This window comes from Gobio gobio (genome assembly GCF_949357685.1).
Source record: "Gobio gobio genome assembly, chromosome: 24".
Taxonomy (NCBI): domain Eukaryota; kingdom Metazoa; phylum Chordata; class Actinopteri; order Cypriniformes; family Gobionidae; genus Gobio; species Gobio gobio.
The window spans coordinates 42,074,210-42,102,185 of record NC_137120.1 but is presented as its reverse complement, the minus strand read 5'-3'; the positions used below and the strand labels follow the sequence as shown (position 1 = coordinate 42,102,185).

Below are 27,976 nucleotides of genomic sequence, written 5' to 3'. Positions count from 1 at the left end.
GTGCTCAGGGAGTATGGGGTCCGGGGTCCTTTGCTAAGGGCTGTCCGGTCCCTGTACGACCAAAGCAGGAGTTTGGTCCGCATTGCCGGCAGTAAGTCAGACTTGTTCCCGGTGCATGTTGGACTCCGGCAGGGCTGCCCTTTGTCGCCGGTTCTGTTCATAATTTTTATGGACAGAATTTCTAGGCGCAGCCAGGGGCCGGAGGGTGTCAGGTTTGGGGACCATGCGGTTTCGTCTCTGCTCTTTGCGGATGACGTTGTCGTGTTGGCCCCTTCTAACCAGGACCTTCAGCATGCACTGGGACGGTTTGCAGCCGAGTGTGAAGCGGCTGGGATGAGGATCAGCACCTCCAAATCCGAGGCCATGGTCCTCAGTCGGAAAAGGGTGGCTTGCCCACTTCAGGTTGGTGGAGAGTTCCTGCCTCAAGTGGAGGAGTTCAAGTATCTAGGGGTCTTGTTCACGAGTGAGGGGAGGATGGAACGGGAGATTGACAAACGGATCGGTGCAGCTTCTGCAGTAATGCGGTCGATGTACCGGTCTGTTGTGGTGAAGAAAGAGCTAAGCCGTAAGGCGAAGCTCTCGATTTACCGGTCAATCTACGTTCCTACTCTCACCTATGGTCATGAGCTTTGGGTCATGACCGAAAGGACAAGATCCCGGATACAGGCGGCCGAAATGAGTTTTCTCCGCAGGGTGGCTGGGCGCTCCCTTAGAGATAGGGTGAGGAGCTCAGTCACTCGGGAGGAACTCGGAGTAGAGCCGCTGCTCCTCCACATCGAGAGGGGACAGCTGAGGTGGCTCGGGCATCTGTTCCGGATGCCTCCTGAGCGCCTTCCCGGGAAGGTGTTTCGGGCATGTCCAACCGGGAGGAGGCCCCGGGGAAGACCTAGGACACGCTGGAGGGACTATGTCTTCCGGCTGGCCTGGGAACGCCTCGGTGTCCCCTCGGAAGAGCTGGAGGAAGTGTCTAGGGAGAGGGAAGTCTGGGCATCTCTGCTTAGACTGCTGCCCCCGCGACCCGGCCCTGGATAAAGCGGAAGAAGATGGATGGATGGATGGATGGATGGAGACTACAAGCTATAGCTAAAGCCGGCAAATTGAGCTTATTCACCGCATTTTAAAACAATCCATGTCAGACATTTCACAACCAGCCGAGCCGCTGGCAGAAGCTCCTCCCATGACACGAGTTCACGTCTGCTGTGAAGTGAATGTCACAAGCAAATGAAGTGCGTAAACTCAAAATGTTCAAGCGTCCAACTACACGTGAATAGCGCGATTTATTTGCTTAAGTCGCGTCTGGTGTGAACACACAGTCAGAAGCGTAAAGTGGCGCAGCACCATCTTGCAGGATGCAGGACCATCTACTGAATGTGTACGTTCACTCGCCGCATCGCCAGTGGAAATCGTTTGGGTGTGAACACAAAGACGCGCCGAAAAAAGTCTCGAAAAACGCTGGCGATATTCGTCCCTATGTGCACAGGCCGTTAGGATCGCACAAAGCAAAATGTAAAAAATGAACAATGTCTCAAAGCTATTGAGAATGCACAACTATAAATCAAAGAATTTAGAACTAATCCATCCTAATGTCCTCCCATCGTCTTGCTTAGAAATTTGAAGATTAATTAGGTACAATTAGAGCCAAACACGCCTCAATATCCCTAGAGATCAGCATACATACAATTCTGAGCCACAAAAATCTCCAAAGCAAATACTAACAGTCCTTTTCACTGCCTTCTGCTCTCTCTGTTACTGAGTTTTTTTTCCCCCAGCGGACCACAAACATGGCCAAACCCTGCAGGCGACACAGTGGTCGGATCAGCTCAGATGGGAATGCGAAGGGTTAAGGTCTGTTCCATAAACTCCCACTTAAGGATCTCCTCTGGCAGTCTGTGGTGGGGCTTAAAATCCTGATTTGACAGATCACATTTTACTCACAGGCACCAAGAAAATAGCCAACCACTGCCTGCACGGTGCGCTTCTGCTCTTTAACGTGGCAGAACACATCCCAGTCTTCAGATACAATGGGGACAAGGCTGAGAATGCTCATTTCAGCAGTCGTATTGGCATCATGGGTGCTCTCAGCATCTGGTGCACGCTACCACAATCACAGGCATCACAGACTGCAGGATGTAGCGCTTACTGAGGAAATCGATGCAAGGGCACAGAGGAATAAGGTAAACTTTTGAGTTTTTATTCCATGATTAATCATTATCTTCTGCAGGAATATCAGGAGATGGGTTTGCTTTTGTCTACTTCTTGTCCAGTTTATACATGCATTTGATTTGTTTAGTTTAACTAAGTTTGTTCCCACTGAATCATTATATACTTATAGCACAGATTAAATAATAAACTAACCAATATATTTACACAGATCACTAATTAAGATTATTGATGAGTTTACAGCACTGTAACGGATTAGCGATCGTTTTTGCTTTGCTAAAAATTTTAAATAACACTTTTATTCATCTTTTCATTACGCTAAGTTGCATTTACATTTCAATTTTGTATTAAAAAAATTTATTAATTTACAATTACCATCGCACACCTGTTGGTAATAGTGTAGGGAGAAAAAGGAAAAAAAGGAAATAAAAAGGTATATGCCTGATGAAGGTCACAAGACTGAAATGTTGCTAGTAAAACGTTTTGGATATCTTCTGTAAGTATAGATAGTGTGCAGGATTTCCTTTAACTTTTGTAAAAATAAAAAATAATAATCTGTTGAGATGGACTCAACAGCTGCCCGGCACTGTGTGATTAGTCAGCAATCTGTTCTGGAGGAGTTCCCTCAGGCTCAAATCTCCCACCCACAGCTTCACGCTAACTCATGGGGTCAGACACTGTCAGGGTGATTTAACACACACCTGAGGGCAAACAGGTCCAGACAGACACTCGTATCCAAGAGCATCGTCCAAACAAGCAACGTTTTTAATTAACAGGATGTAAAAGGACTGAATTTATCATCATGTAGAGCTGCATTGTTAATTGTTTAACCCTCTGGGGCTCTTCGGTCATTTCTGACACGAATTTTTTTAAATTAAAAATGTTAAAAATCGTAGCTACATCGGAATGGTCCGAAACTTGGTACTTTATTGGTACTTGGTATATGAACACCAAAAAAAATTGGGGACAGGATTTGAAAAGTCTAAGTGGTCGTAAAAAAAAGTCGCACTCAGGACCTTCGGGTCAAAAATGACCCCCAAAGGAAATTAATGGGCAAAAATACAGTTGATTCCAGTCAACAGTGAAGGGGTGAATCTCTAAAACATCAAGAGTGCAAAACAGACAAAAAAAACTCTCACACACACACACACATTTGTGTGTGCGTGTGTTTTAGTGTGTATAAGTGTGTGTGTGTGAGTTTTTTTGTCTGTTTTGCACTCTTGATGTTTTAGAGATCTTCACTGTTGAGTCCTTTTTTTCTGCATCCTGGCTGATTTGTAGATTGTATGCACAAAAAACTAATTTCCCATTCATTTCCTATGGGGGTCATTTTTGACCCAAAGGTCCTGAGTGTGACTATTTTTTTTTACGACCACTTAGACTTTTCAAATCCTGTCCCCAATTTTTTTGGGTGTTCATATACCAAGTACCAATAAAGTCACCAAGTTTTGGACCATTCCGATGAAGCTACGATTTAAAAAAAATGTTTATAAAACGCAAGATCCACTATAGTGGTAAAAATGTGCTACTGCGTGATAAAAATGGTCAATGTGTCCACCGGATGGCACCGATCTCATTTAAAAAATTGCTTTCATGAGGCCTAGGCTTGACTCTAAAATGAAATACAGCTTTAATAAAAATAAAAAAAATTTTTTTAAATATATATATATAAATATAATTTTTTTGTTATATTCAATGGTAAAAAAGGGTCATAATTATTGCATAAATATTAATTATAAATCATAAAATTATCTCAAAACACCAAAAAAGAAAAGAAAAAATATTATCGAACAAAAATGTATTTCATTGATTTTACTCAAATCTTTTTTTATCTTAATCCCGCCCTCCGGGTCATTTTTGACCCGAAGGTCCTGAGTGTGACCCATAAATGAAGAACCCCAGAGGGTTAAAGATCGCAATCTTGATTTAAACACCCACGCAATCTTATGCCTAAATGACAATGATTCGGTGATGTTTCTTAAACCTTTGACAAGCACGACCACACCAGAACATTCATATCTGTGTTTCCACAGGCGCTGACCCATGATTAGGAAAGGAAACAGCTTCACAACCAGTCTTTTTAACCACACAGTATAATTATTTTTGAGTTACAATGATTCAAATTATCACAAGTACTGGGATTAAGGTTTACAGTTCGGATATATACACTGATGCCTTTACATCATTAGGTGGCGACAAAAAATAATTTTTCATTCATGAGATTTGTTCAAAAACACTGATTCTGTAAAGAAACAAGTCTTGTGAGTCACTGAATCATCCATCAAACCGATTTAATTGAACCCCTAGAGATCGAAGATCACGCCGGCGCAACAGCCTAGTTTTTTTCTTATCAGTGCCAAAAAGACTCAAATAACAGTCGATTTTTATCATTCAAGCAAGTGTTATACATCATTCTAATCTGTTAAGTATCTGGTTTTATTTGTGTACACTCACAATAAAAACAAAATGTTGTGCTTTTTGCTAAATAAAGAAAACAAACATGATGCGCGATCTGCAGCCTCTCTCTCAATGTAGTTCATTCAGATAGTCTTCAGAAAATGAACTGTAACTTAGTGAATACTTGTCACACAAACATGAGACATATGTCTAAAGAAACTCTGAAATGTCAGGTTTCGCGAAAACAAATATTCTGTGTTTATGTAATCTGTTTGAAATGATCATTCGCAAGCCTCTTTATTAGTGTTAATGCGGCCACGCCCATGGAGCACACATTCTTTTGAGATTCAAATACTGACGCGATCCATGAGAGCAGAGTCAATGCCCACATCAACTCAAATAAACACGCCACTATTTTTGAAAATAGGCTCATTTTCCATTAAACAGTTGAGTTTTACCGTTTTCAAATCCATTCAGCCGATCTCCGGGTCTGGCGCTAACACTTTTAGCATAGATCATTGAATCTGATTAGCCCGTTAGCATCCTGCTCAAAAATGACCAAAGATTGTTGATATTTCTCCTCTTTAAAACGTGACTCTTCTGTCGTTCCATCGTGTACTAAGACTGACGGAAAATGAGAAGTTGTGATGTTCTAGGCAGGATGGCAGGAACTATACTCTCATTCCTGCGTAATAATCAAGAGCTGTGAGCCGCCCCATGAGTGCAGCGGCGCAATGATATTACACAGCGGCTGAAAATAGGCTAACTTCAGTCAACATAACCAACGGGACGACCGGCTCACACAGGGAGCGCTGGGACTATTTTCAGCCGCTGCGGAATATCATATCAAGAGAGATGCTAACGGTCTAATCAGATTCAATGATCTATGCTAAGCTATGCTAACAGTGCTAGCGCCAGACCGGCTGAATGGACGAGAAAACGGTAAAACTCAACTCTAGGGGAGTTTTCATAAATAGTGGTGTGTTCCTTTAATAATTAACTCAAAATAGCAATTAATACAAGACGTTATTTTGTTTAGTTGTTTTTTCAGAATGGTGGGAGAGTTGTGATTTTTATTTTAAACACAAAAAAATTATGATTTTCAATTTATCCAGAATCGTGGGCTCATGCTCATTACAAACCCATATGACTTTCTTTAGCCTATGAACGACAAAAGATGACCATTTTCCATGCATTCATAACAAATAGGGATTGAAGCTTCAACAATTTAAAAAGCGAGTCATAAAAGTATTCCATTCATGTGCTGTAGCCCAAGTTTTTGGAGATGGAAAGACCCAAAATCAAGAAAAAAGTAGCCATGTTTTCAAGTAATTGATTAAGGTTTGGGATGACATGACAACAGAACACTTGAGCAAACTTTAACGTCAATGCAAAGGCTGTCTAAATTTTTTAGACATTAATTATTGCTGTTTAATCTGAATGTGGCATCTTTGTCAAACAACCAAATGTACCAACCAATAAAGCTATTTTACAGAGAGCGACAGATGGCGACTATGACCACAGCGCCCTCCTGCCTGCCGATGCCCCAGAGGACTCCGGTCCAATGGCGCCTGGAGGAGACCCTTCAGGTAATGAACAACTGTCTGAAAGGAATGAGTAATGGGCTCTTTTAAAAAGACCACATGTTGCACACAAGAGCCCTTACTATAGGTTTATTTGTTCATGAGCTGTGTGTGTGAGAGTGGAAGTGGCAAAGAAAAGAAGAAATGTGTGTTGCCCATCCACCAACTTTCCTTAACTTGCCTATTTTGAACATGTTCCAGACCTTCCAACTTGTCTACTGTGTGTGTGTCTAACTGGATCTGTCTACTGTGAGGAGGTCGACCCAGATATGACTTCAGTGCCTGCCCTGCCCAAGGAGACAAACTACCTCTACGCTCGGTACAACAAGATAAAAAAGATAACAGCCAAAGATTTTGGAGATATCGGTGAGTTCTTCCTGACTTGACTTGCTTTGGAATTCTCATTGACCACTAATGGGAGAACAAATACAATTCTCCCGGACAGGATAAGGGATTAGGAGACAAACAGCTGCTTTCAGAAATAACCCATCTAATCCAAAAGATTTCCAAATGTTAATAGACATGATATATGAACCACAGTGTGATCGCAAGAGATTGCAAGCTCTTCCGTTGCATAAAGACATCGATCACATTTCTGAACCGCAACGTCCTGCAAAGCATGTGTGTTGACAAAAACTAACACATGTGGTAAACTACTCTGTTTGCAGCAGTGCATCATGGGTACAAGAAAAAAAGTTAGCAAGAGTGGGCCTTGTGCATCAAAGGCTTTCAAAACAGCCCATAAATCAAAATTCCCTTCACTAACAAACAGACTTCCAAAAAATCCTCCATTTTCCAAAGTTTTCAAGATTGATTTGTTGCATATATAGGATATGCATATGAAACACTCATTACTACACTGTAAACCCAAATAATTTTAAAAATGTAAGTTAAATCAATTTTTTTAAGTTTAAGCAAGCATACCTTGCATATTTTGTACTTAAATATTTGAAGTTAAGAGCAATTAATGTATGAGTACGCTATATAATTCATACATCAACTTAAATATTTTTAGTTGTGGAAACTTAACTAGCTATAACTAGCTAATTCAATAAATGCCCCCTTGCTAATTGGTAACACAATGATTTGATAGCATTAGCATAGCATAGCACTTGTACCTGTACAGCAATATAAAACATTTAACGTACTGTAGCAAAACATTATTCACCCACTTAACATTAATCTTGAAATTAGATTAGAATTAGAATAAACTTAAAATAACACTTAATTTTAGCATTTAACTCCCTTTTGAGTGTCATGGCAAAGCATGCTGGGAAATAGAAATCCCAGCCCAGTTAAATTTAAGTTTGTCTAAATGAAAAGAAACAAGTTCATAACTCAAAACAATGAAGCAGATTACTTAAAATGTGTCCGTTTTGTGAATTCGAAAGAAAAAAAAAGTTCTTAAAAGTTAATTGGATTTAAGAAATATGATTAATTTGAGTTGGGTTTACTCAAACCAATTATTTATTTTGAGCGTTAGGGTTTACAGTGAAGACGTCTAATGGTGCGTTCACACCAGACGCGAATGAAGCGTTAAGCGTGAATTATTTACATGTTAAGTCAATGCAAAGACACAAATAGACATTCTACGGCACGGATTGAGCGTTTGACGCGCATTAAAGCGTTAGCGTGATTTATTCGCGCAAGTCGCGTCTGGTGTGAACGCACAGTAACATGATGCTTAACACCCAAGTTATCAATTTAGTGCTCTTCTATCCATTTCTATTCATCTACTGTAGTGACTCTGAAGAGAATCGACTTCACTGGAAACATAATTTCTGAGATTGAAGATGGTGCATTTGCTAAGCTCACCATGCTAGAGGAACTCTCGCTAGCCGAAAACCAGCTGGTCAAGCTACCAATGCTACCAGCGAAATTAATGTCCTTCAACGCTAATCTCAACAAACTGAAGACCAAAGGAATCAAGGCAAATGCTTTCAAGGTAAAGAGCAACGAATTACATAGGCCTATTTCAATTACGGTTTGAAAACTACCAACCAACATACAAACTTTTGTGTTTGCATCTTTTCTGAACATTCTGAAGTGTCTTTAAACTCATTTCTAGAAGAAAAAAAACCCCAACCAAATGACTTTACGCAAGACAAAAACATAATTGTGAACTCAACTTCTGACCAAAACTTTCTTTGCTTCCAGAAATTAAACAAACTGGCACATCTGTATCTCGCTCACAATGAACTGGAGGCCGTTCCTTTCATTCCAGAGACTGTCCGCACACTTCACCTTCAGGTAAAGTTGAACATGTTCAGCACACATATCGTACAAAACAACGCCCCCCAAATCGTGAACTCTAGCCTTTTCTGTTGCTTTGTTTACAGAACAATAACATTTCATCCGTGACTGTGGACACCTTCTGCAAAGGCAACGACACTTACTACATCCGCCCCAACATGAACGAGATCCGTATGGATGGAAATCCCGTCATACTCGGCCAATACCCCAACAGTTTCATATGCCTGCAGTCTCTACCAATTGGCCGATACCAATGAAAACAGAATCAAAAGTTAGAAGTCCTTGGATAGCCAATGATGATGACTCAAACCGAGTCATTCAATCTCCTGGTGTGCACAATTGAGTGTACAAAAGTACCATGAGAATCTGTACTATATATCTAATTATGTAACAGCTGCCCAAACACTTAGATTTCCTCTTGAAAGTCTTTGAAAGAATAACTTTATATCCTTTGTAAATAACCACTGGAGGCTCCTGCTTAGTAAAATGTGAGATCATGAAACGCGGCAGTCAAGCTTCTAGTATTCCTCAGAACTCTGTGAATTTCTGACACTTTCTAGTACTGTTCAAATGTCTTACTTTGGCTGAAGATGCTAAGTTAATTAGGGGGGGGAAACCATTACAAGTTCCAAGACGCTGGTCTTTCCCAACTGACCTTTTCAGTAATTATTTGAATATTATTTATATGCTAAATTTGTAATTACTACCTATGTGTGAGTTAAACAATAGACTGTACAGTAAAACATTGTATGAAATCAACATATGTTCATTTTGTTCAAATACACTTTTTTTCTAAAAACTTGTGACTAGTTTGCTTTAATATTTTATAACAGCTATGCCAGACTGCAGTTAAAGCAACAACAACAAAAAAGTGCAGCTCAAAAAAAAAAAAAAAGACCAAAACAACTGTCAACCCCAAAGATTGAGCATGTAGAAAGTTCTGGAAAAAGTAGGGTAATATTGTTCCATTTTACTGGCCAAATTGGCAGCCATTACAGCACAATAGTCCCAGCAAATAATGGAATGTTTTGGCTCAGAGGATTAATTTCCAAACTTTCACTGCCATCCGAGTCTTGGAATTTGTTCCCAATCTTGCATTCAGCAATATCAGCAATCTTTCTTATTCTTTTGATATATACCTGTACACTTTAGATACAGTCTAATAACTATAAAACAAAACCTCACAAGAGAGATAAAAGTGGAGAGCTTGATATTCCAGCCAGAATCCTTGATATATTTTCCTCAAAGGAGGTAAATCAGGCAGATATTGTTGCAAATATTCTATAGGCTAATTATATAATAGGTTATTATTTATACCCAGGGTTCCTAAACCTTTTCCAGACTCAAATTTCCAAACCTCTCTGTAGATTTTTCAGACCATACTTTACATAAATGGTTCATATTAGGGCTGCAGTAAGAGTCGTTTGCTATTTCGAATCAACAATGGAGTTTAAAAAATGCAACCGATGGACCGACGACGAGGTTCAGGCTTTATTTAGTGTATTTGCGGTAATTTTGGTGGAAACAGGGCTATTGTCCCAGATTTCAAATTACGTCCGTTTTATTACGAAACTCAAAAACATAAATGTGTGGCGTGAGATCGCTCTGAGCTAAGCTCAAGAGAAGCGGATGAACTGATCTTCTCTTCAGTTACAGCGCGAAATAAACATGAATGAACGTCTGAACGTGTGTTAAAAGATACAGTACAACTTACCGAATCCGTATCACGTCACATGGAGAAAAACGTCAGTAAAACAACTTGAGAACAATGTCACGTAATGATAACAAAAACCATATCCAATGTCCATAAACTTGTTAGTCAGCAAGAATAATTAACTCCAGAGAGGAGCATTTTGATAAATATATGCACCATATTACACATTCATTATAATTTTTTATGTTCTTTAATATTTAATGCATGTTTGAATAAATCTGGCAAATGTTTTTTTTTCATATAACTTTAGTATTATAAAAAAAACATCCTTGAGTGTAATTTAAGTGTTTGTATACAAATCAGTTAATTTTTACCTTCAATATTATAGTAAGTTACAACTGACTCCCAGTTTACAGGATTAGTTCAGAGATTTATTTTCCTTGCCATGTATTTTACCTGATATATATCCAAAATAATCGAAATCTAATCGAATTGTGAAATTTGTACCCAGCCCTAGTTCATAAAGAATTATTTTCAGCATTATATTTGGTATATAGTACAGTCATCTGTAAATATTTATGGGTTTTCTGGAAGTGATAACATCAAAAGAACCCTTTATAACCTGCATATAATAACCTCTGACACAACAGTTTGAGCCTGTAAATATGGTGTGATGTTGTACGATCACCAAACAGCAAAGTATAGTCTGATTTAGAGGATTGTTTGCTCCTTTATCTGTTGCTGGTTTGAGTGGGATTTGAGAAAACATTCTTTTAGAGAAGTTTAAAAGAGACCTGGGGGGGTATTCCAGAAAGTAGGGTTAACTTACCGTCACATATACCCTGAACTCTCGGTTGATTAACCCAAACCTTGCTGGTTCCAAAAACGAGTCCGGGAGTAACAACTCTGTTCAGACAACTCTGAGTATGTTCCCGGGTAATACACAAGTCCTTAAATGTACCCAAGTATGTCACAAAACCTGCTTATGGTAAAGACAAACAGTTTTGCGTAATGAAAATATGTGCCTTGAATTCACTTAGGCGCGTTTGACAATCACTAAAGGATCACTTAACTTTTGCCAGGAAAACACCAGAAGTCTGAATACTATGCCTTAAAATTGACGCCACAACCAAACAATCAAATTTAAATCCCTTTTTTTGTGTTGTATTTTGTGTAGCTGTCACTGGAGTTTGAATCACTTTCATGATCAATCATTGTATTCAAGTATTGGTGTGTATAGTTGGTTGAGCGACGTATTCGCCACTTCTATTAGTGGTTACCTGAAAGTGCTGAAACGTTTGACGCCTCTCCTCACATCTCTCAGAGAACGTCCTCAAGGTCCTGAAGAACAAGAGAAGATCTTTTGTGTCCTCCACTCTGCAAACAAGACAGCATTGTAACATTAATACCCCAGAACGCCCAACATTGTAAATTATACATTCTAATTAAAAAATTTGACGGTTTGATGAAAAACTTGCCCTTCTTGATGTAGTGAATATAGGATAAATGTGTATTTGTGTTTAATCCCCTTCATAGGCTGACGTTACGAGACATTTTCCATAGATTTAACAGGGGCCCAAAAACTGTGGCACAGGACACAACTTTCCATGACTCTCGAGTCTTGTCTGTGAAAAGCCGACGTTGTAATGAGTGATGGAAAAATGGTAAGTCTCTCAAAACTAAATGGATCCCCTCCAAGAGTAAAAGACAGCAGCTTAATGGCAAGAGTTAGAGAAAAAGCTCCCAGAGAATATCTAAACACCAGAGAATTAATGTACGCCTTACATTTTTTGGATCTGGGTGAGCTGAAAGTTTACAAACATTAATCAGGCGACTGGTTTGATTGACGTCTAAGGCTGCTTAAATGAAACCACAGACAAATCACCCTCGCCAGCGGATCTCATTTTGTACCATGGCCAATTTCCATCGTATGCGATTTGTTGATTGGGGACATTGAATCTGAAAAAGTAATTTTTAAGCTTTCCTAGAATGCTAACCTTTTAAGTTCGACAGACTAAACATACCGAATGCCAGAATCACTCTAAAGGCCGATTAACGGCAAATCAATGTTTGGCTCCCTTGGATAATTTCACTAAAGTTGTCCCTTTAGTTTTTCTCATTTTCCTGTTTATGCTGCCAATGGCATGAAATCTTAGGTTCCAAATTAGCACATTTATAATGTTTATCATGAGGTTGTGCTTCATTTCAAACTTTATACTTAAAAATAAGTATGAAGTACTTAAATAGTTACCAAAATAAGTACTTATATATAAATAACATTAGCAAACACAGCTATAGAGGATACCGTAATGATAATACAAAGAAAAATAAGCTTTAAGCTCCGTCTCCACAGACATGCCTGAATCCACTTATGTACCGGACCACAAGAGTGCTCAAAAATTCTTCTTAAGTTTACATGGGCCATAATGGTTATAAAATGCGTCTTCCTGAGACGCAGAGACAACTCAAGACTTATGCGAGAATCATTATCTCCAGTATTTTTCCGACTCTTTCATGCCAGGACAGACTTTCAGACCAGACAATATGATCCAGATGTACATTCAGCGACCAGGAAGCTGGCTGCACTTTAGAAAAGGACCCAAACAAACCGCCGCCAAAACAGCAGCATTACTGCTGTAATTTGTCATCTCAGACAAAAAACAACAAAAAAAATCCTGTGGAGCAACTGTAGGAGATCCTATAGTCATGTCTTTAGAAAACAAAACTCTGAAATGGAATCAGATTCATTGGTAATTCAAATGTTTAATTTTTATCAAGTATTATGTAGATTCTAGAGTTGTAACCAGAGGGCGGTTGGTTTAAACGGTTAGTTCACCCAAAAATGAAAATTCATTTGTGTTCCGAATATGAACGGAGGACTTACGGGTGTCCAATGACATGAGGGTGAGTATTTAATGACAGAATTTTCATTTTTGGGTGAACTAACCCTTTAAAAAGGGTTTGAATTAAAGGAACTTTTTTTTTTTGAAAATAGGCTCATTTTACAAGTCCCCTAGAGTTAAATAGTTGAGTTTTACCGTTTCTGAATCCATTCAGCCGATCTTTGTATCAGCACTTTTAGCATAGCTTAGCATACATAATTGATTCTGATCAGTCCATTAGCATCTCATTCAAAAAATGACCAAAGACACTTTCAATATTTTTCCTATTTAAAACTTGACTCTTCTACAGTTACATCGTGTGCTAAGACCAACTGAAAATGAAAAGTTGCGATTTTCTAAACCTATATGGCTAGGAACTACTTTCTCATTCCTGCGTAATAGTCGCGGATCTTCACAGCTGTACCATGGCTGCAGCGGCGCAATGATATTGCAGCGTCTGAAAGTAGTCCAGCTAGGGAACTTTCAATGTGACCGGCACTAAGTTTGTGTAGTTGCAGAGAAAGTTTCAGGCTTGCAGCCGACAAATTGTGTTGTGTATTTAGCTGTGTGATTAGCCATGGTTCTGTGTGTTGTAAAGGCTGTGATAGTAAGTCGAAGGTGTAACTACCACTATGTTTCACAGAATACCAACCAATCATTGCGCCGCTGCAGCTACGGTACGGCCGCGAAGATCCACCACTATTACGCAGGAATGAGAAAGTAGTTCCTAGCCATATAGGTGTAGAAAATCACAACTTTCCATTTTCAGTTGGTCTTAGCACACGATGTAACTGTAGAAGAGTCAAGTTTTAAATAGGAAAAATATTGAAAGTGTCTTTGGTCATTTTTTGAATGAGATGCTAATGGACTGATCAGAATCAATGATGTATGCTAAGCTATGCTAAAAGTGCTACCGCCAGATACAAAGATCGGCTGAATGGCTTCAAAAACGGTAAAACTCAACTATTTAACTCTCTTGTAAAATGAGCCTATTTTCAAGAAAAAGTGGAGTGTTCCTTTAACAACTACCAAGTAGCGTGAAGCTACAGATAAGACATGAAAGGATAAACTTGTTATTAAAGTTGACCAGAAACATGAATATTCCCTATTGGAAGCTAACCCCTCCCGTTCAAACCAACCGCTCCAAGCGGGACTCGAACCCGGGTCTGCCCGCATGAGAGTCAGACGCTCTAACAGGAGGCTAAAGGCTGCAACCCCTAGAGTCAGTCACTAGCGCATCTCTCGAGATCAGAGGAGTGAGGTTTACTCACACAGAGACTACTAGCTGACCTCAGTTACACATGTTCAAACTTCAGCTCTTTTCAAGTATATTGTAAGTGTACAACACGAGCTGTATTCCATTTACATTTATGCATTTGGCAGACGCTTTTATCCAAAGCGACTTAAAGTGGGACAATCCCAATGCCTTGCTCAACGACACACTGGTGCTGGGACCGAACCAGCAACCTTCTGTGTATCAGTTCAGTGGTTTAACCCATAGATATGTATACGTAGATGCTAGGGCTGAACGATATATCGTTATAGTATCTATATCTAGATATGAACTTTCAAGATATTACTATCGAAAAAAGCAACGATATAGACGATATAGATTTCCCCTCTCCGCGCTCTGGCAGTCATAACACACATCAGTTTTACGAGTGCCCTTGAATGCCCCGCTAAAGCCAGCGCACACACACTACAGGGACGTGGGAACTATATTGTGAGAGGGGGGGCGGCGTTTCCATGGTGACGCGTCATTACATGTCACGTGACACACCGCAGCAGCAACAGCGCTGAATGAACGATGATCTGCTTTTATGTCATTTTTTCCTTTTTTATTCAGAATATTCAAAAATGTGTTAGCTATGGCATGAAATATCTGATATTCCGATTGTCAAACACATGCAAGTGGAAGTATATTGTTGTTTAAACACCTTTATAACGATGGCGTTAGTTGAGCTGTATGCTGTATTAGTTTGTGCCGCAGAATCGGATCGGTTGGATTTACAACCTCTATGTTTACAACACGTGAATTCATCCACTTCTCCCGAAATACTTAAAAGTAAGTGGCTGGTGAAGTGGGAATAGAATAGAGTAAACATTGAAGTTACTTACACAATGTGTATCTGATATGAATAAAACGTGTCGAATTATAATGGAAAGGATTATTATTACCTCTTCCATAGACATCAGTGTGTATTTTACAAACTCTAAATGTATTGTTTTTTTTGTACTTATGTGAATTGATGTGTTTGAAACCTATAATAAACAGTATGTGGTTGAAAACAGTGAAAAGTTGTGATATATGACAGCTCTGAGCGCGCCTGTCTCTGGCTAAATTCAACATTTGATCATGTGATGCTCTTGATCATCCGCTCCAGGACCAGCCTAGACTGATCACACCTGTGTGATCGTACGTGCAATAAAAACAATACATTTTCTGACACAAATTTTTGAAATGTAGGCTTAAATCAAACACATTTTAATTCAGATTCTGGTTTTCACCGAACACGTAGTCATATCGTATTGTATCGATATCGAGATATCTGGCATGAAAATCGAGATATGAAATTTTGTCCATATCGTTCAGCCCTAGTAGATGCCCCATTCGACCTCTACAGGCACGTCGACGCGCCGCCATTTTAGAACGGGCAACCCTTCAGATGCTGTCAATCATCACTCGCATAAAAAACAACAGCCTCTATAAAGCCCAGCGCGATTTAAACTCCCGAAGAAACTGGATCACCTTTCACAGGTGACAATGTGTTGGTTTGGGTTTTCATATTTTAAATACATTTATAATAATTTATCATTTTGACTCATAATTTATAATTTTCCCTGTTCTTAAAAAGGGTTTAAAATTGTGATGTTGATAATGTTATGATGGTTTTTTTAGGATGATTTTTCAGCTTTCAGATAATACCTATGATGATTACTTAAAAAATGGGTTGAATAAATAGGCTATATTGATGTTTATTAAACACATTACTAGCTAATTTATTACTATTTTTTATAATTTATTTACTTTGATGGCTGACTGGTTGATGGTTTATGATTTCTTTCCAATGAACGTGTTTATAATGAGTTCACTGCGTTCATTAAAAGCTGAGCAATGAGTCTGTAGGTTCTCTGATGGACAATATTAATGAGATTAAGAACCTTAACCAATATTTTTTAGAATATGCAGAATTATCTACCATTAATGATAACCAAAATCCCAACTGTCTATTGATGTATTGATATTAATTTCATACATGCTTGTTGTGTATAACTACGGTTGCAGACATACAGGCAACATTTGAATATTCACAAAGCGCGTTCACACTTTGACCGTTCGAAAATGGCGGACGGCTAACGTATAGCGGCCCATAGAAACAGTCGCTAATGGGGCATCTATGTATATATATCTATGGTTTAACCCACTAGACCACCATCTCCATTCTCTGTGAAAGGCTTGACGCATCAACATCAGAAGGTGTTACTTTAATGTGCTGTAATCGTCCAAGTAATAATAGAAGACAGAACTGTACCTCAGACCACTGTGATGTTTAATACTAAAAACAACAACACATAAACCGACTAATTTTAGCAAGGACAACCATCCCTTTCCTCCCTGAGGTGTTTGGTGGAGATGCCCAGAGTGGGCTTCAGTGGTCCACATGTTCACGTTTACAGTGCTTCTGGCTGTCATTGACTTACTGCTGCCATTTGTTGACAGTTTAATGAGCGGGACATGTTCCGGACCGTCAACACAGCACTTTTAAACATTAAATCCGCACATCATTATGTTGGGCGCAGCGTTCCTCTGAACCTCATTATAGCACCAGCAGAGTAACGACTATAGTTTAGAGAGAGAGAGAGGGATAACTCCAACAACATAAAACACTAATCCTGCCTTGAAGCTAAGAGCTTTAGCACACAAATAGAACAGAGCAAAACGAGTGGAACAGAAAAGAAGGGAATGAACAGAAAATAGAATACAGCAGAACAGAAATCAAGAGCATAGGAGAAAACATAAGAGAATACAGCCACATAAGACTATACTCTCTAAAAAATAATGGGTTAAAAACAACCCAAGTTGGGTTGAAAATGGACAAACCCAGCAATTGGGTTGTTTTAACCCGGCGATTGGGTTGTTTTATCCCAGCAATTGGGTTGTTTTAACCCGGCGATTGGGTTGTTTTATCCCGGCAATTGGGTTGTTTTAACCCGGCGATTGGGTTGTTTTAACCCGGCAATTGGGTTGTTTTATCCCAGCAATTGGGTTGTTTTAACCCGGCGATTGGGTTGTTTTAACCCGGCAATTGGGTTGTTTTAACCCGGCGATTGGGTTGTTTTATCCCGGCAATTGGGTTGTTTTAACCCGGCGATTGGGTTGTTTTATCCCGGCAATTGGGTTGTTTTAACCCGGCGATTGGGTTGTTTTAACCCGGCAATTGGGTTGTTTTATCCCAGCAATTGGGTTGTTTTAACCCGGCGATTGGGTTGTTTTAACCCGGCAATTGGGTTGTTTTAACCCGGCGATTGGGTTGCTTTATCCCGGCAATTGGGTTGTTTTATCCCGGCGATTGGGTTGTTTTAACCCGGCAATTGGGTTGTTTTATCCCAGCAATTGGGTTGTTTTAACCCGGCGATTGGGTTGTTTTATCCCGGCAATTGGGTTGTTTTAACCCGGCGATTGGGTTGTTTTATCCCGGCAATTGGGTTGTTTTAACCCGGCGATTGGGTTGTTTTATCCCGGCAATTGGGTTGTTTTAACCCGGCGATTGGGTTGTTTTAACCCGGCAATTGGGTTGTTTTATCCCAGCAATTGGGTTGTTTTAACCCGGCGATTGGGTTGTTTTAACCCGGCAATTGGGTTGTTTTAACCCGGCGATTGGGTTGTTTTAACCCGGCAATTGGGTTGTTTTATCCCAGCAATTGGGTTGTTTTATCCCAGCAATTGGGTTGTTTTATCCCAGCAATTGGGTTGTTTTATCCCAGCAATTGGGTTGTTTTATCCCAGCAATTGGGTTGTTTTAACCCAGCGATTGGGTTGTTTTAACCCGGCAATTGGGTTGTTTTATCCCAGCAATTGGGTTGTTTTAACCCGGCGATTGGGTTGTTTTAACCCGGCAATTGGGTTGTTTTAACCCGGCGATTGGGTTGCTTTATCCCGGCAATTGGGTTGTTTTATCCCGGCGATTGGGTTGTTTTAACCCGGCGATTGGGTTGTTTTATCCCAGCAATTGGGTTGTTTTAACCCGGCGATTGGGTTGTTTTATCCCAGCAATTGGGTTGTTTTAACCCGGCGATTGGGTTGTTTTAACCCGGCGATTGGGTTGTTTTAACCCGGCGATTGGGTTGTTTTATCCCAGCGATTGGGTTGTTTTATCCCGGCGATTGGGTTGTTTTAACCCGGCGATTGAGTTGTTTTATCCCGGCGATTGGGTTGTTTTATCCCAGCAATTGGGTTGTTTTAACCCGGCGATTGGGTTGTTTTATCACGGCAATTGGGTTGTTTTATCCCAGCGATTGGGTTGTTTTAACCCAGAGATTGGGTTGTTTTAAAACAGCGATTGGATTGTTTTAACCCAGCGATTGGGTTGTTTTAACCCAGCGATTGGGTTGTTTTAACCCGGCGATTGGGTTGTTTTAACCCAGCCATTGGGTTGTTTTAACACAGCGATTGGATTGCTTTAACCCATCGATTGGGTTGTTTTAAAACGGCGATTGGGTTGATTCAACCTGGCGATTGGGTTGTTCTAACTCTGTCCCTGCGATTGGGTTGATTTAACCCAGCAATTAGGTTGTTTTAAGCAAACATTTAACCAAACCGCTGGGTTAAAACAACCCAATTGCTGGGTTTGTCCATTTTCAACCCAACTTGGGTTGTTTTAACCCAGCATTTTTTAGAGTGTAGAATAGAACAAAACGGTAAAGAGAGAATAAAATACAATAGAACTGAAAATAACTGAACAGATCATAACAGCAGAAATAGAATAAACACAACAGAATCCATCAAGAACAAAGCGGAAAATACCAGAACATATCAGAATAAAAAAAATAAACTACCTTAAATAGAATACAATAAAAGAAGAGAGTTCGACAGAGCAGAGCAGGAGAAGATGTAGATGGAGCTACCACAGATAAGGACCACATGCCTAATGATCAGAAACGTTTATTTGTTAATTTGGTCTGGACCAGGAATACACGAACCCCTCAGCTGCAAGTATAGCAGAAACCCCTCAAACACATAAACAATGCCCTTATGTGTCCAACAGAGGAATATTTTTGTGGTATTTTGCTGGTATGAGAGATCCTCAAGAGTACAGGCTCTAACCTGATCTTGCAACACTTGTCAATCAGTCCTAAATGAGAAAATCAGACGTCTGCGGTAACTCTCCCACCTCGTGTTAACAACAGCGGGTCAGGGTTCACTCGCCATCCTGCTAATGAGCCACCTGGACACATTTAGTTCCCTTGTATGGAGTTTTGTTTGGATTTGTATCTTTTTACAAGACTAACATAAAGCAGAGCGCTCTTCCAGTGTCTGGGAATTCACTCGTCTACTTACACTGTAGGTCTCATGTTGTGTAACCTATTGTGCAACTTGGATTTTCTCCAAATGGGATTTCTGTTGATTCAATCATGCAAACAAGCAAGATCCAACATTGTGTGAATGGAATCCGCTTACCTTTAAAAAGAAAAGTTCAAAAGAATTAAATTAAGTTAAGTACAAACACACCAATGATATTTAAAGGAACACGCCACTATTTTTTAAAAACTCCTAGAGTTAAACAGTTGAGTTTGACCAAATCCATTCAGCCGATCTCTGGGTCTGGCGCTAGCACTGTTAGCATAGCTTAGCATAGATCATTGAATCTGATTAGACCGTTTCACTTTTTTTGACTAAAAAGTTAAAACAACCCAATCTTTGGGTTAAAACAACCCAATCGCCGGGATAAAACAACCCAATCGCTGGGTTAAAACCACCCAATCGCCGGGATAAAACAACCCAATCGCTGGGTTAAAACCACCCAATCGCCGGGATAAAACAACCCAATCGCCGGGTTAAAACAACACAATCACCGGGATAAAACAACCCAATCGCTGGGATAAAACAACCCAATCGCTGGGTTAAAACAACACAATCTTTGGGATAAAACAACCCAATCGCCGGGATAAAACAACCCAATCTCTGGGTTAAAACAACCCAATCGCCGGGATAAAACAACCCAATCTCTGGGTTAAAACAACACAATCGCCGGGATAAAACAACCCAATCGCTGGGATAAAACAACCCAATCGCCGGGATAAAACAACCCAATCTCTGGGTTAAAACAACACAATCGGCGGGATAAAACAACCCAATCGCCGGGTTAAAACAACCCAATCGCTGGGATAAAACAACCCAATCGCCGGGATAAAACAACCCAATCGCCGGGATAAAACAACCCAATCTTTGGGATAAAACAATCCAATCGGCGGGATAAAACAACCCAATCGCCGGGTTAAAACAACCCAATCGCCGGGTTAAAACAACCCAATCTTTGGGATAAAACAACTCAATCTCTGGGATAAAACAACCCAATCTCTGGGTTAAAACAACCCAATCTTTGGGATAAAACAACCCAATCTTTGGGATAAAACAACCCAATCGCCGGGTTAAAACAACCCAATATTTGGGATAAAACAACCCAATCGTTGGGATAAAACAACCCAATCTTTGGGATAAAACAACCCAATCGCCGGGTTAAAACAACCCAATCTTTGGGATAAAACAACCCAATCGCTGGGATAAAACATCCCAATCGCCGGGTTAAAACAACCCAATCTTTGGGATAAAACAACCCAATCGCCGGGTTAAAACAACCCAATCTTTGGGTTAAAACAACCAAATCTTTGGGATAAAACAACTCAATCTCTTGGATAAAACAACCCAATTGCTGGGATAAATCGCCGGGATAAAACAACCCAATCGCTGGGATAAAACAACTCAATCGCTGGGATAAAACAACCCAATCTTTGGGATAAAACAACCCAATCTTTGGGATAAAACAACCCAATCTTTGGGATAAAACAACCCAATCTCTGGGTTAAAACAACCCAATCTTTGGGATAAAACAACCCAATCGCCGGGTTAAAACAACCCAATATTTGGGATAAAACAACCCAATCGTTGGGATAAAACAACCCAATCTTTGGGATAAAACAACCCAATCGCCGGGTTAAAACAACCCAATCTTTGGGATAAAACAACCCAATCGCTGGGATAAAACATCCCAATCTTTGGGTTAAAACAACTCAATCTCTTGGATAAAACAACCCAATTGCTGGGATAAATCGCCGGGATAAAACAACCCAATCGCCGGGATAAAACAACCCAATCGCTGGGATAAAACAACCCAATCTTTGGGTTAAAACAACCCAATCTTTGGGATAAAACAACCCAATCTTTGGGTCAAAACAAACCAATCGCCGTGTTGAAACAACCCAATCGCCGGGTTAAAACAACCCAATCTTTGGGATAAAACATCCCAATCTTTAGGTTAAAACAACCCAATCTTTGGGATAAAACATCCCAATCTTTGGGTTAAAACAACCCAATCTTTGGGATAAAACAACCCAATCTTTGGAATAAAACAAAAAAAAACAATCTTTGGGATAAAACAACCCAATCTTTGGGTCAAAACAAACCAATCGCCGTGTTGAAACAACCCAATCGCCGGGTTAAAACAACCCAATCTTTGGGATAAAACATCCCAATCTTTAGGTTAAAACAACCCAATCTTTGGGATAAAACATCCCAATCTTTAGGTTAAAACAACCCAATCTTTGGGTTAAAACAACCCAATCTTTGGGATAAAACATCCCAATCTTTAGGTTAAAACAACCCAATCTTTGGGATAAAACAACCCAATCGCTGGGATAAAACATCCCAATCTTTGGGTTAAAACAACCCAATCTTTGGGATAAAACAACCCAATCTTTGGAATAAAACAACCCAATCGCTGGGATAAAAAAAAACAATCTTTGGGATAAAACAACCCAATCTTTGGGATAAAACAACCCAATCTTTGGGATAAAACATCCCAATCTTTGGGATAAAACAACCCAATCTTTGGGATAAAACAACCCAATCGCTGGGATAAAACATCCCAATCTTTGGGTTAAAACAACCCAATCGCTGGGATAAAACATCCCAATCTTTGGGATAAAACAACCCAATCTTTGGGATAAAACAACCCAATCTTTGGAATAAAACAACCCAATCTTTGGGATAAAAAAAAACAATCTTTGGGATAAAACAACCCAATCTTTGGGTCAAAACAAACCAATCGCCGTGTTGAAACAACCCAATCGCCGTGGTTAAAACAACCCAATCGTTGCATTTTGTAGTTGCTGCAATTTTGACACTCTCGTTTCTCTACAACTGGACAAAATTGAACCAGCAAACAAAACAAGAGACGACACAAAGCCCATTTCAAGCCTTAACTCAATTTTGACCAAATGTGTAGTTCCTGCGCTTTGCCTTTGGACGGCGGTATGCTAAGCTATGCTAACAGTGCTAGCGCCAGACCCGGAGAGCGGCTGCATGGATTCGCAAACGCTCAAACTCGACTGTTTAACTCTAGGGGAGTCCGAGAATGAGCAGAAACAGTGGCGTGTTCCTGTAAGCAGTCCCCAATCATGGCTTTACCTGGACACAAACGCAGAGAAGTCTTTAAACTCAACACCATCCACAACAATATTGAGCTCAGTGACTCTCCTGAGAAGAGCCTCGTCCTCCTGTGAAGAGACACAGAGTTAAACAAGGCCATAAATCATCTCTTTAGCCTTCACTGGCTCTGAGTTTATGCTTTTACCTGTCATGAGACGGAGGGCTGCTGGGGTTTCCGTGGCTCTCCTCAGGAAAAATGTGTTTTTGTTGTGAAGACTTCATGTACAGCGGTTCAGCTTTATTCTCATGGTACGGATAACATTTAACTGAGACTTAAATTTTACTGAGACTCATCTTTAGATGTTCAAGCCCCAGTAAAACCACCAGCATCTTGAAAGACTTGATCTTCCCACAGGCTCTCAATGTCTAATCAATCACATCCAACACTTCTGTTCTGGATGATTTAACCGTATAAATGTTTGTGCCTCAAAGAGATGTATTTATGCTTGTAATGGAGATTTCAGATTTCAGCAAGAAGATCTAATAACACTTTCTTAAAATCTAAGAGGCATTTTAAGAACTACTGCACAAATCTCTGATGTTGGAATAATAGTCTAAATGGAGGCCAGCTGCCCTCTAGTGTTGAGTGTGAGGTACAGGCCTCAGCACTGGGTGGATTAATCCACTGGATGGAGGAGTTTAAATGTCTGTTGGTGTTGTGTGAGAATCTCACTACCACTTTTTCTGAAGAAAAATGCTCACTTAACTCACTTTTCTTCAACAAGTCACATGATTTGAGTCGTCATACAGACACAGTGCAGGAAGAGTGGAATACTTATGATTAAATGGTTCACCCAAAAATGAAACTTAGCCCATGATTCTTTCAGACGAACACAATCAGAGTTACATTAATAATGTCCTGGATCTTCCAAGCTTTATAATGGCAGTGATTGATTGTTGCTTTGTTTTTGAAGTCTATAAAAGTGCATCTATCCATCATAAAAATGCATCTTTTTCTTACACAAAAAAGAGTTACCCGTGACCCTTGACGCATGTGCACTTTTATGATGGATAGATGCACTTTTATGATGGACAGATGCACTTTTATGATGGACAGATGCACTTTTATGATGGATAGATGCACTTTTATGATGGACAGATGCACTTTTATGATGGATGCACTTTTATGATGGATGGATGCACTTTTATGATTGGTGGATGCACTTTTATAATGGATTGATGCACTTTTATGATGGATGGATGATGGATGGATGCACTTTTATGATGGATGGATGCACTTTTATGATGGATGGATGCACTTTTATAATGGATTGATGCACTTTTATGATGGATGATGGATTGATGCACTTTTATGATGGATGGATGATGGATAGATGCACTTTTATGATGGACAGATGCACTTTTATGATGGATAGATGCACTTTTATGATGGACAGATGCACTTTTATGATGGATGCACTTTTATGATGGATGGATGCACTTTTATGATTGGTGGATGCACTTTTATGATGGATGGATGGATGGATGCACTTTTATAATGGATTGATGCACTTTTATGATGGATGGATGATGGATGGATGCACTTTTATGATGGATGGATGCACTTTTATGATGGATGGATGCACTTTTATAATGGATTGATGCACTTTTATGATGGATGGATGATGGATTGATGCACTTTTATGATGGATGGATGATGGATGGATGCACTTTTATGATGGGTGGATGATGGATGGATGCACTTTTATGATGAATAGATGCACTTTTATGATGGATGGATGATGGATGGATGCACTTTTATGATGGATGGATGATGGATGGATGCACTTTTATGATGAATAGATGCACTTTTATGATGGATGGATGATGGATGGATGCACTTTTATGATGGATAGATGCACTTTTATGATGGATGGATGCACTTTTATGATGGATGGATGCACTTTTATGATGGATGGATGCACTTTTATGATGGATGGATGCACTTTTATGATGGATGACTCTCCATAGACAGCAGTGTGATGAACACTTTCAAGGTCGAGAAAGGTAACGACTCCAGCAGTTCAGCCTTAATGTGATGAAGAGATGAGACAAAACAAACTTGACACAGACGAGGAGAAATTGTTGAATAAAGTCGGTATTTGTCTTTGTTTTTGCGCACTAAAGTATTCTCATCTCTTCATCACATTAAGGCTGAACCACTGAAGTCACATGGGCTATTTTAACAATGTCTTTACTTCCTTTCTGGCCCTTGAAAGTTGACATTGCTGTCTATGGAGGGGTCAGAGAGCTCTGGGATTGAACGAAGGTCTGACATGAGGGGAAACAGAATTTACATTTCTGGGTGAACTGTCCCTTTAAGTGCCTCATAAATGATTAGTGGCTTCTTTGTACCTGAATCTCAGTCACAGCAAACTCCACCTGGAACAAGAGCACAGAGCAGTGACCGGCCAGCCTGAGCTGCTGGACCAGCTTTCTTTCACCTGAAGAGACAACACAAGTTTATAACACTCACTTTTTATATACACTATTTTATAAATTATTTCAGTTAAAGCTGCACTATGTAAGATTTCTTCAGTATAATACCCAAACACCTCTAGGCCAGTGTTATAGCTATATATTGTTGAGTGCTCAATATCCCAAATGTTTCCGACTATTTGTAAATGGTGAGATGATATTTTACCAGAGGGCGTGGCCTGTCGATGACATCATATCCGCGTTAGTTTGCGGTTTTATTCTGCAGAAACGCGTTACAGTAACGTTAATAATCACATCCATCAACATGATTTCTGCCCGATTCTTTCCCACCGGCTGTGAGCTGAAGTCCACATGACCCAAGAGTCGGACGGGAAACTTACATAGTGCAGCTTTAAGAGCAAAAATATGTCTGACAACTGATCTCACTTTTGTGTAACGTCTTCACAAAGCACTCATTGAGAGCAATCCCATTGATTTCCGTCTGTCGTCTGAGGTCTTTTTCCAGCTCTCTGACGTCCGTATTGAGTTCTGAAAGAGCTCTTCCACCTCCTCTTTCCTCACAGACTGACTTCCTGAAAGAGAAAACATTTCTAATTAATTTTATCCAATCCTCAAGTGAACCATTTTCATTGAGATTTTACACCACAGACAGTTTTTTTTCTTCTTTTGTCCAATTTACAGTTTACGATGATATATCCCGGCAGGCACACGATGTTATAAGACGTTGATATTTGGTTGCGATGTCATGTGACCAAAATTCAATGTCTGGTCAACGTTTAATGCCAACGTTAACTTGACGTCCGTCAGCTGATGTTGATATTTAGTTGTTGCAAAATAACCAAACTCCAACGTCGTAATGACGTCAGACATTTAGTCGTGAGGTATAGTGACCAAAACCCAACGTCTCTTTAACGTCATAATGGTAACGTCCACACAACGTCAAATTCTAACATCATTAGACATCTTTGTTGGTTTTAGGTTGTGTTGTTAACTAACCAAACTCAAACTCTCAAGCCAACGTCATATTGACGTCAACCTACAACTTAATAATTCAAACATAAAAATCTATATAAATCAATCACTTTTAAATGGACAAATTAATAGACATATTTAAAGTTGTTTATTTAATTCATGTTTTTAAATGTAGTTAAATAAAACAATTAAATAAAACATTTTAAATGTATAAATAAATAAATAGACACATTTAAAACTGTTTATTTAATTAATGTTTTAAAACGAATAGTAATAAAACAATAAAAATCATTTTAAATGCACATTTTAAATCGCTTTATAAAAAAGCATTTGGCAAACGCTTTTCTCTCTCTGTTTGCCAATTGCTTTTCTTTATCCATTTGTCAATCAAGTTAAAAAATGCCATTGGAAAGTACATTTGCATTTAAAATGATTTATTAATTTACTTTTTATTGTTTTATTAATATGCGTTTTAAAATAAACAGTTTTAAATGTGTCTATTTATTTATACATTTCAAATGTTTTATTTAATTTATTGTTTTATTTAACTACATTTAAAAACATGAATTAAATAAACAACTTTAAATATGTCTATTAATTTGTCCATTTAAAAGTGATTGATTTATATAGATTTTTATGTTTGAATTATTAAATTGATTCTTCATTTTATTTTTAAGTGTCACTCCTGGTCCTCCATAGGACAGACGTTGCATTGTGGTTGAAAATGAAAATCGGGTTTACGTCAGAACCCAATATCATATTGACGTCAACCCGATTTTCATTTTCAACCACATCACAACGTCTGTCCGACGTTTGGAGATTGACGTCAATCTGACGTCCGGTGCCTGCTGGGATGTTATATTGATAAACAAAATCAAGGAAGGCTGCTAACATTTCCTCTTGTAGTCGATCTCCATGCTGTATGAAAATGGACCGTAAAGTCTCCTCGCGTTCATCCTCCAGCATTTTAATTTCCTGCTGGAGCATCTGGATCTCTTCCTCATATTTCTGCTCCATGATCTTCCTCACTCTACTATTTATGAAAATACATAGAGAGAAAGAACAAATAAGTACATAATACATCATAAATTACATAAAAACATAACGTCATACATAACAACATGACTAACAATTAGCATGTCAGCATCTTTAATATGATGCAAAGGTCCTAATTAATCAGCTCAAGTCACTAAACCTTGACTTTTAATGTATCTAATTAAAATATATAAGGAAATTTCACTACCTGTCATCATTACACTCCCTAGGAGACAGTACATGGCAAAAACGTTATTATTTAATTAAGTTACAAGCAGATAATCACAACAGCTATATATATATATATATATATATATATATATATATATATATATATATATATATATATATATATATATATATATATATATGTTAACTATAAACCTTTATATAGTTCCATAACGATGTTTTGTCGTAAATCATATGACAGTGGCGCGATTTGACAATCACACATAACCATCAATCAGAACAATTTTCACTGAGGTAAAAAAAAATTAAGTTCTGGACAAAATATGTTTGTTACGTCTTATATGTATTTAACACCCTATATAGAACTTATATCAATCTTAAAACCGAGTGTTTAAAAGAATAAACTTACTTTAATGTACTCCTGAAGGTAAACAGAGCGAGTGTGTGATTCTGACGGATTCAACCATTTCCCGCGTCAACACGGAACAAACCAAATGAGAACTACAGGGGTGAACCATGTCCAAAAACTCATCGAAATAGTATTATTATGAGGTTAAGTTATTATAAACACATTCATTACTGCGTATAATAAATTTTATAAGAAAGAAATTGGAAATATATCCAATACTGCTAATCTTTATTCGGTTAGTATATTTTGCGAGTGGAACTTCCCATAACTTTCCCAAACGGAACCAAAAACACGTCC

The 27,976-nt window shown here is 39.0% G+C and overlaps 3 protein-coding genes across 4 annotated transcripts in view; 2 read left to right on the top strand and 1 right to left on the bottom strand.

Annotated features, from left to right (window-relative positions):
- The window catches only part of cenpp (centromere protein P), a 111,627-nt gene extending 83,870 nt beyond the window's left edge, over positions 1-27,757 (bottom strand). Inside the window, exons 1-6 of the mRNA XM_079808104.1 lie at positions 27,680-27,757; positions 26,939-27,079; positions 25,501-25,646; positions 24,991-25,079; positions 22,615-22,703; positions 11,328-11,424 (exon numbers count right to left, since the gene is read on the bottom strand). Of these exons, the coding sequence (XP_079664230.1) occupies positions 11,328-11,424; positions 22,615-22,703; positions 24,991-25,079; positions 25,501-25,646; positions 26,939-27,063 (546 nt within the window). The 5' untranslated portion in view covers positions 27,064-27,079; positions 27,680-27,757. The remainder of the gene's footprint in view (positions 1-11,327; positions 11,425-22,614; positions 22,704-24,990; positions 25,080-25,500; positions 25,647-26,938; positions 27,080-27,679) is intronic.
- The window catches only part of LOC307120889 (uncharacterized protein), a 678,898-nt gene that overhangs the window by 326,601 nt on the left and 324,321 nt on the right, over positions 1-27,976 (top strand). The window lies entirely within an intron of this gene.
- ogna (osteoglycin, paralog a) lies at positions 9-11,515 on the top strand. Of its 2 annotated transcripts, XM_079808098.1 has the most exons (7): positions 9-1,845; positions 1,938-2,174; positions 6,053-6,146; positions 6,342-6,506; positions 7,883-8,085; positions 8,298-8,390; positions 8,480-9,273. In XM_079808098.1, the coding sequence occupies exons 2-7, from the start codon at positions 2,022-2,024 to the stop codon at positions 8,648-8,650; spliced, it is 879 nt and encodes a 292-aa protein (XP_079664224.1). In that variant the 5' UTR covers positions 9-1,845; positions 1,938-2,021; the 3' UTR covers positions 8,651-9,273. The 2 variants fall into 2 exon arrangements, with proteins under 2 accessions (XP_079664224.1, XP_079664223.1); XM_079808097.1 differs by lacking the exon at positions 9-1,845 and having other exon boundaries at positions 1,910-2,174; positions 8,480-11,515.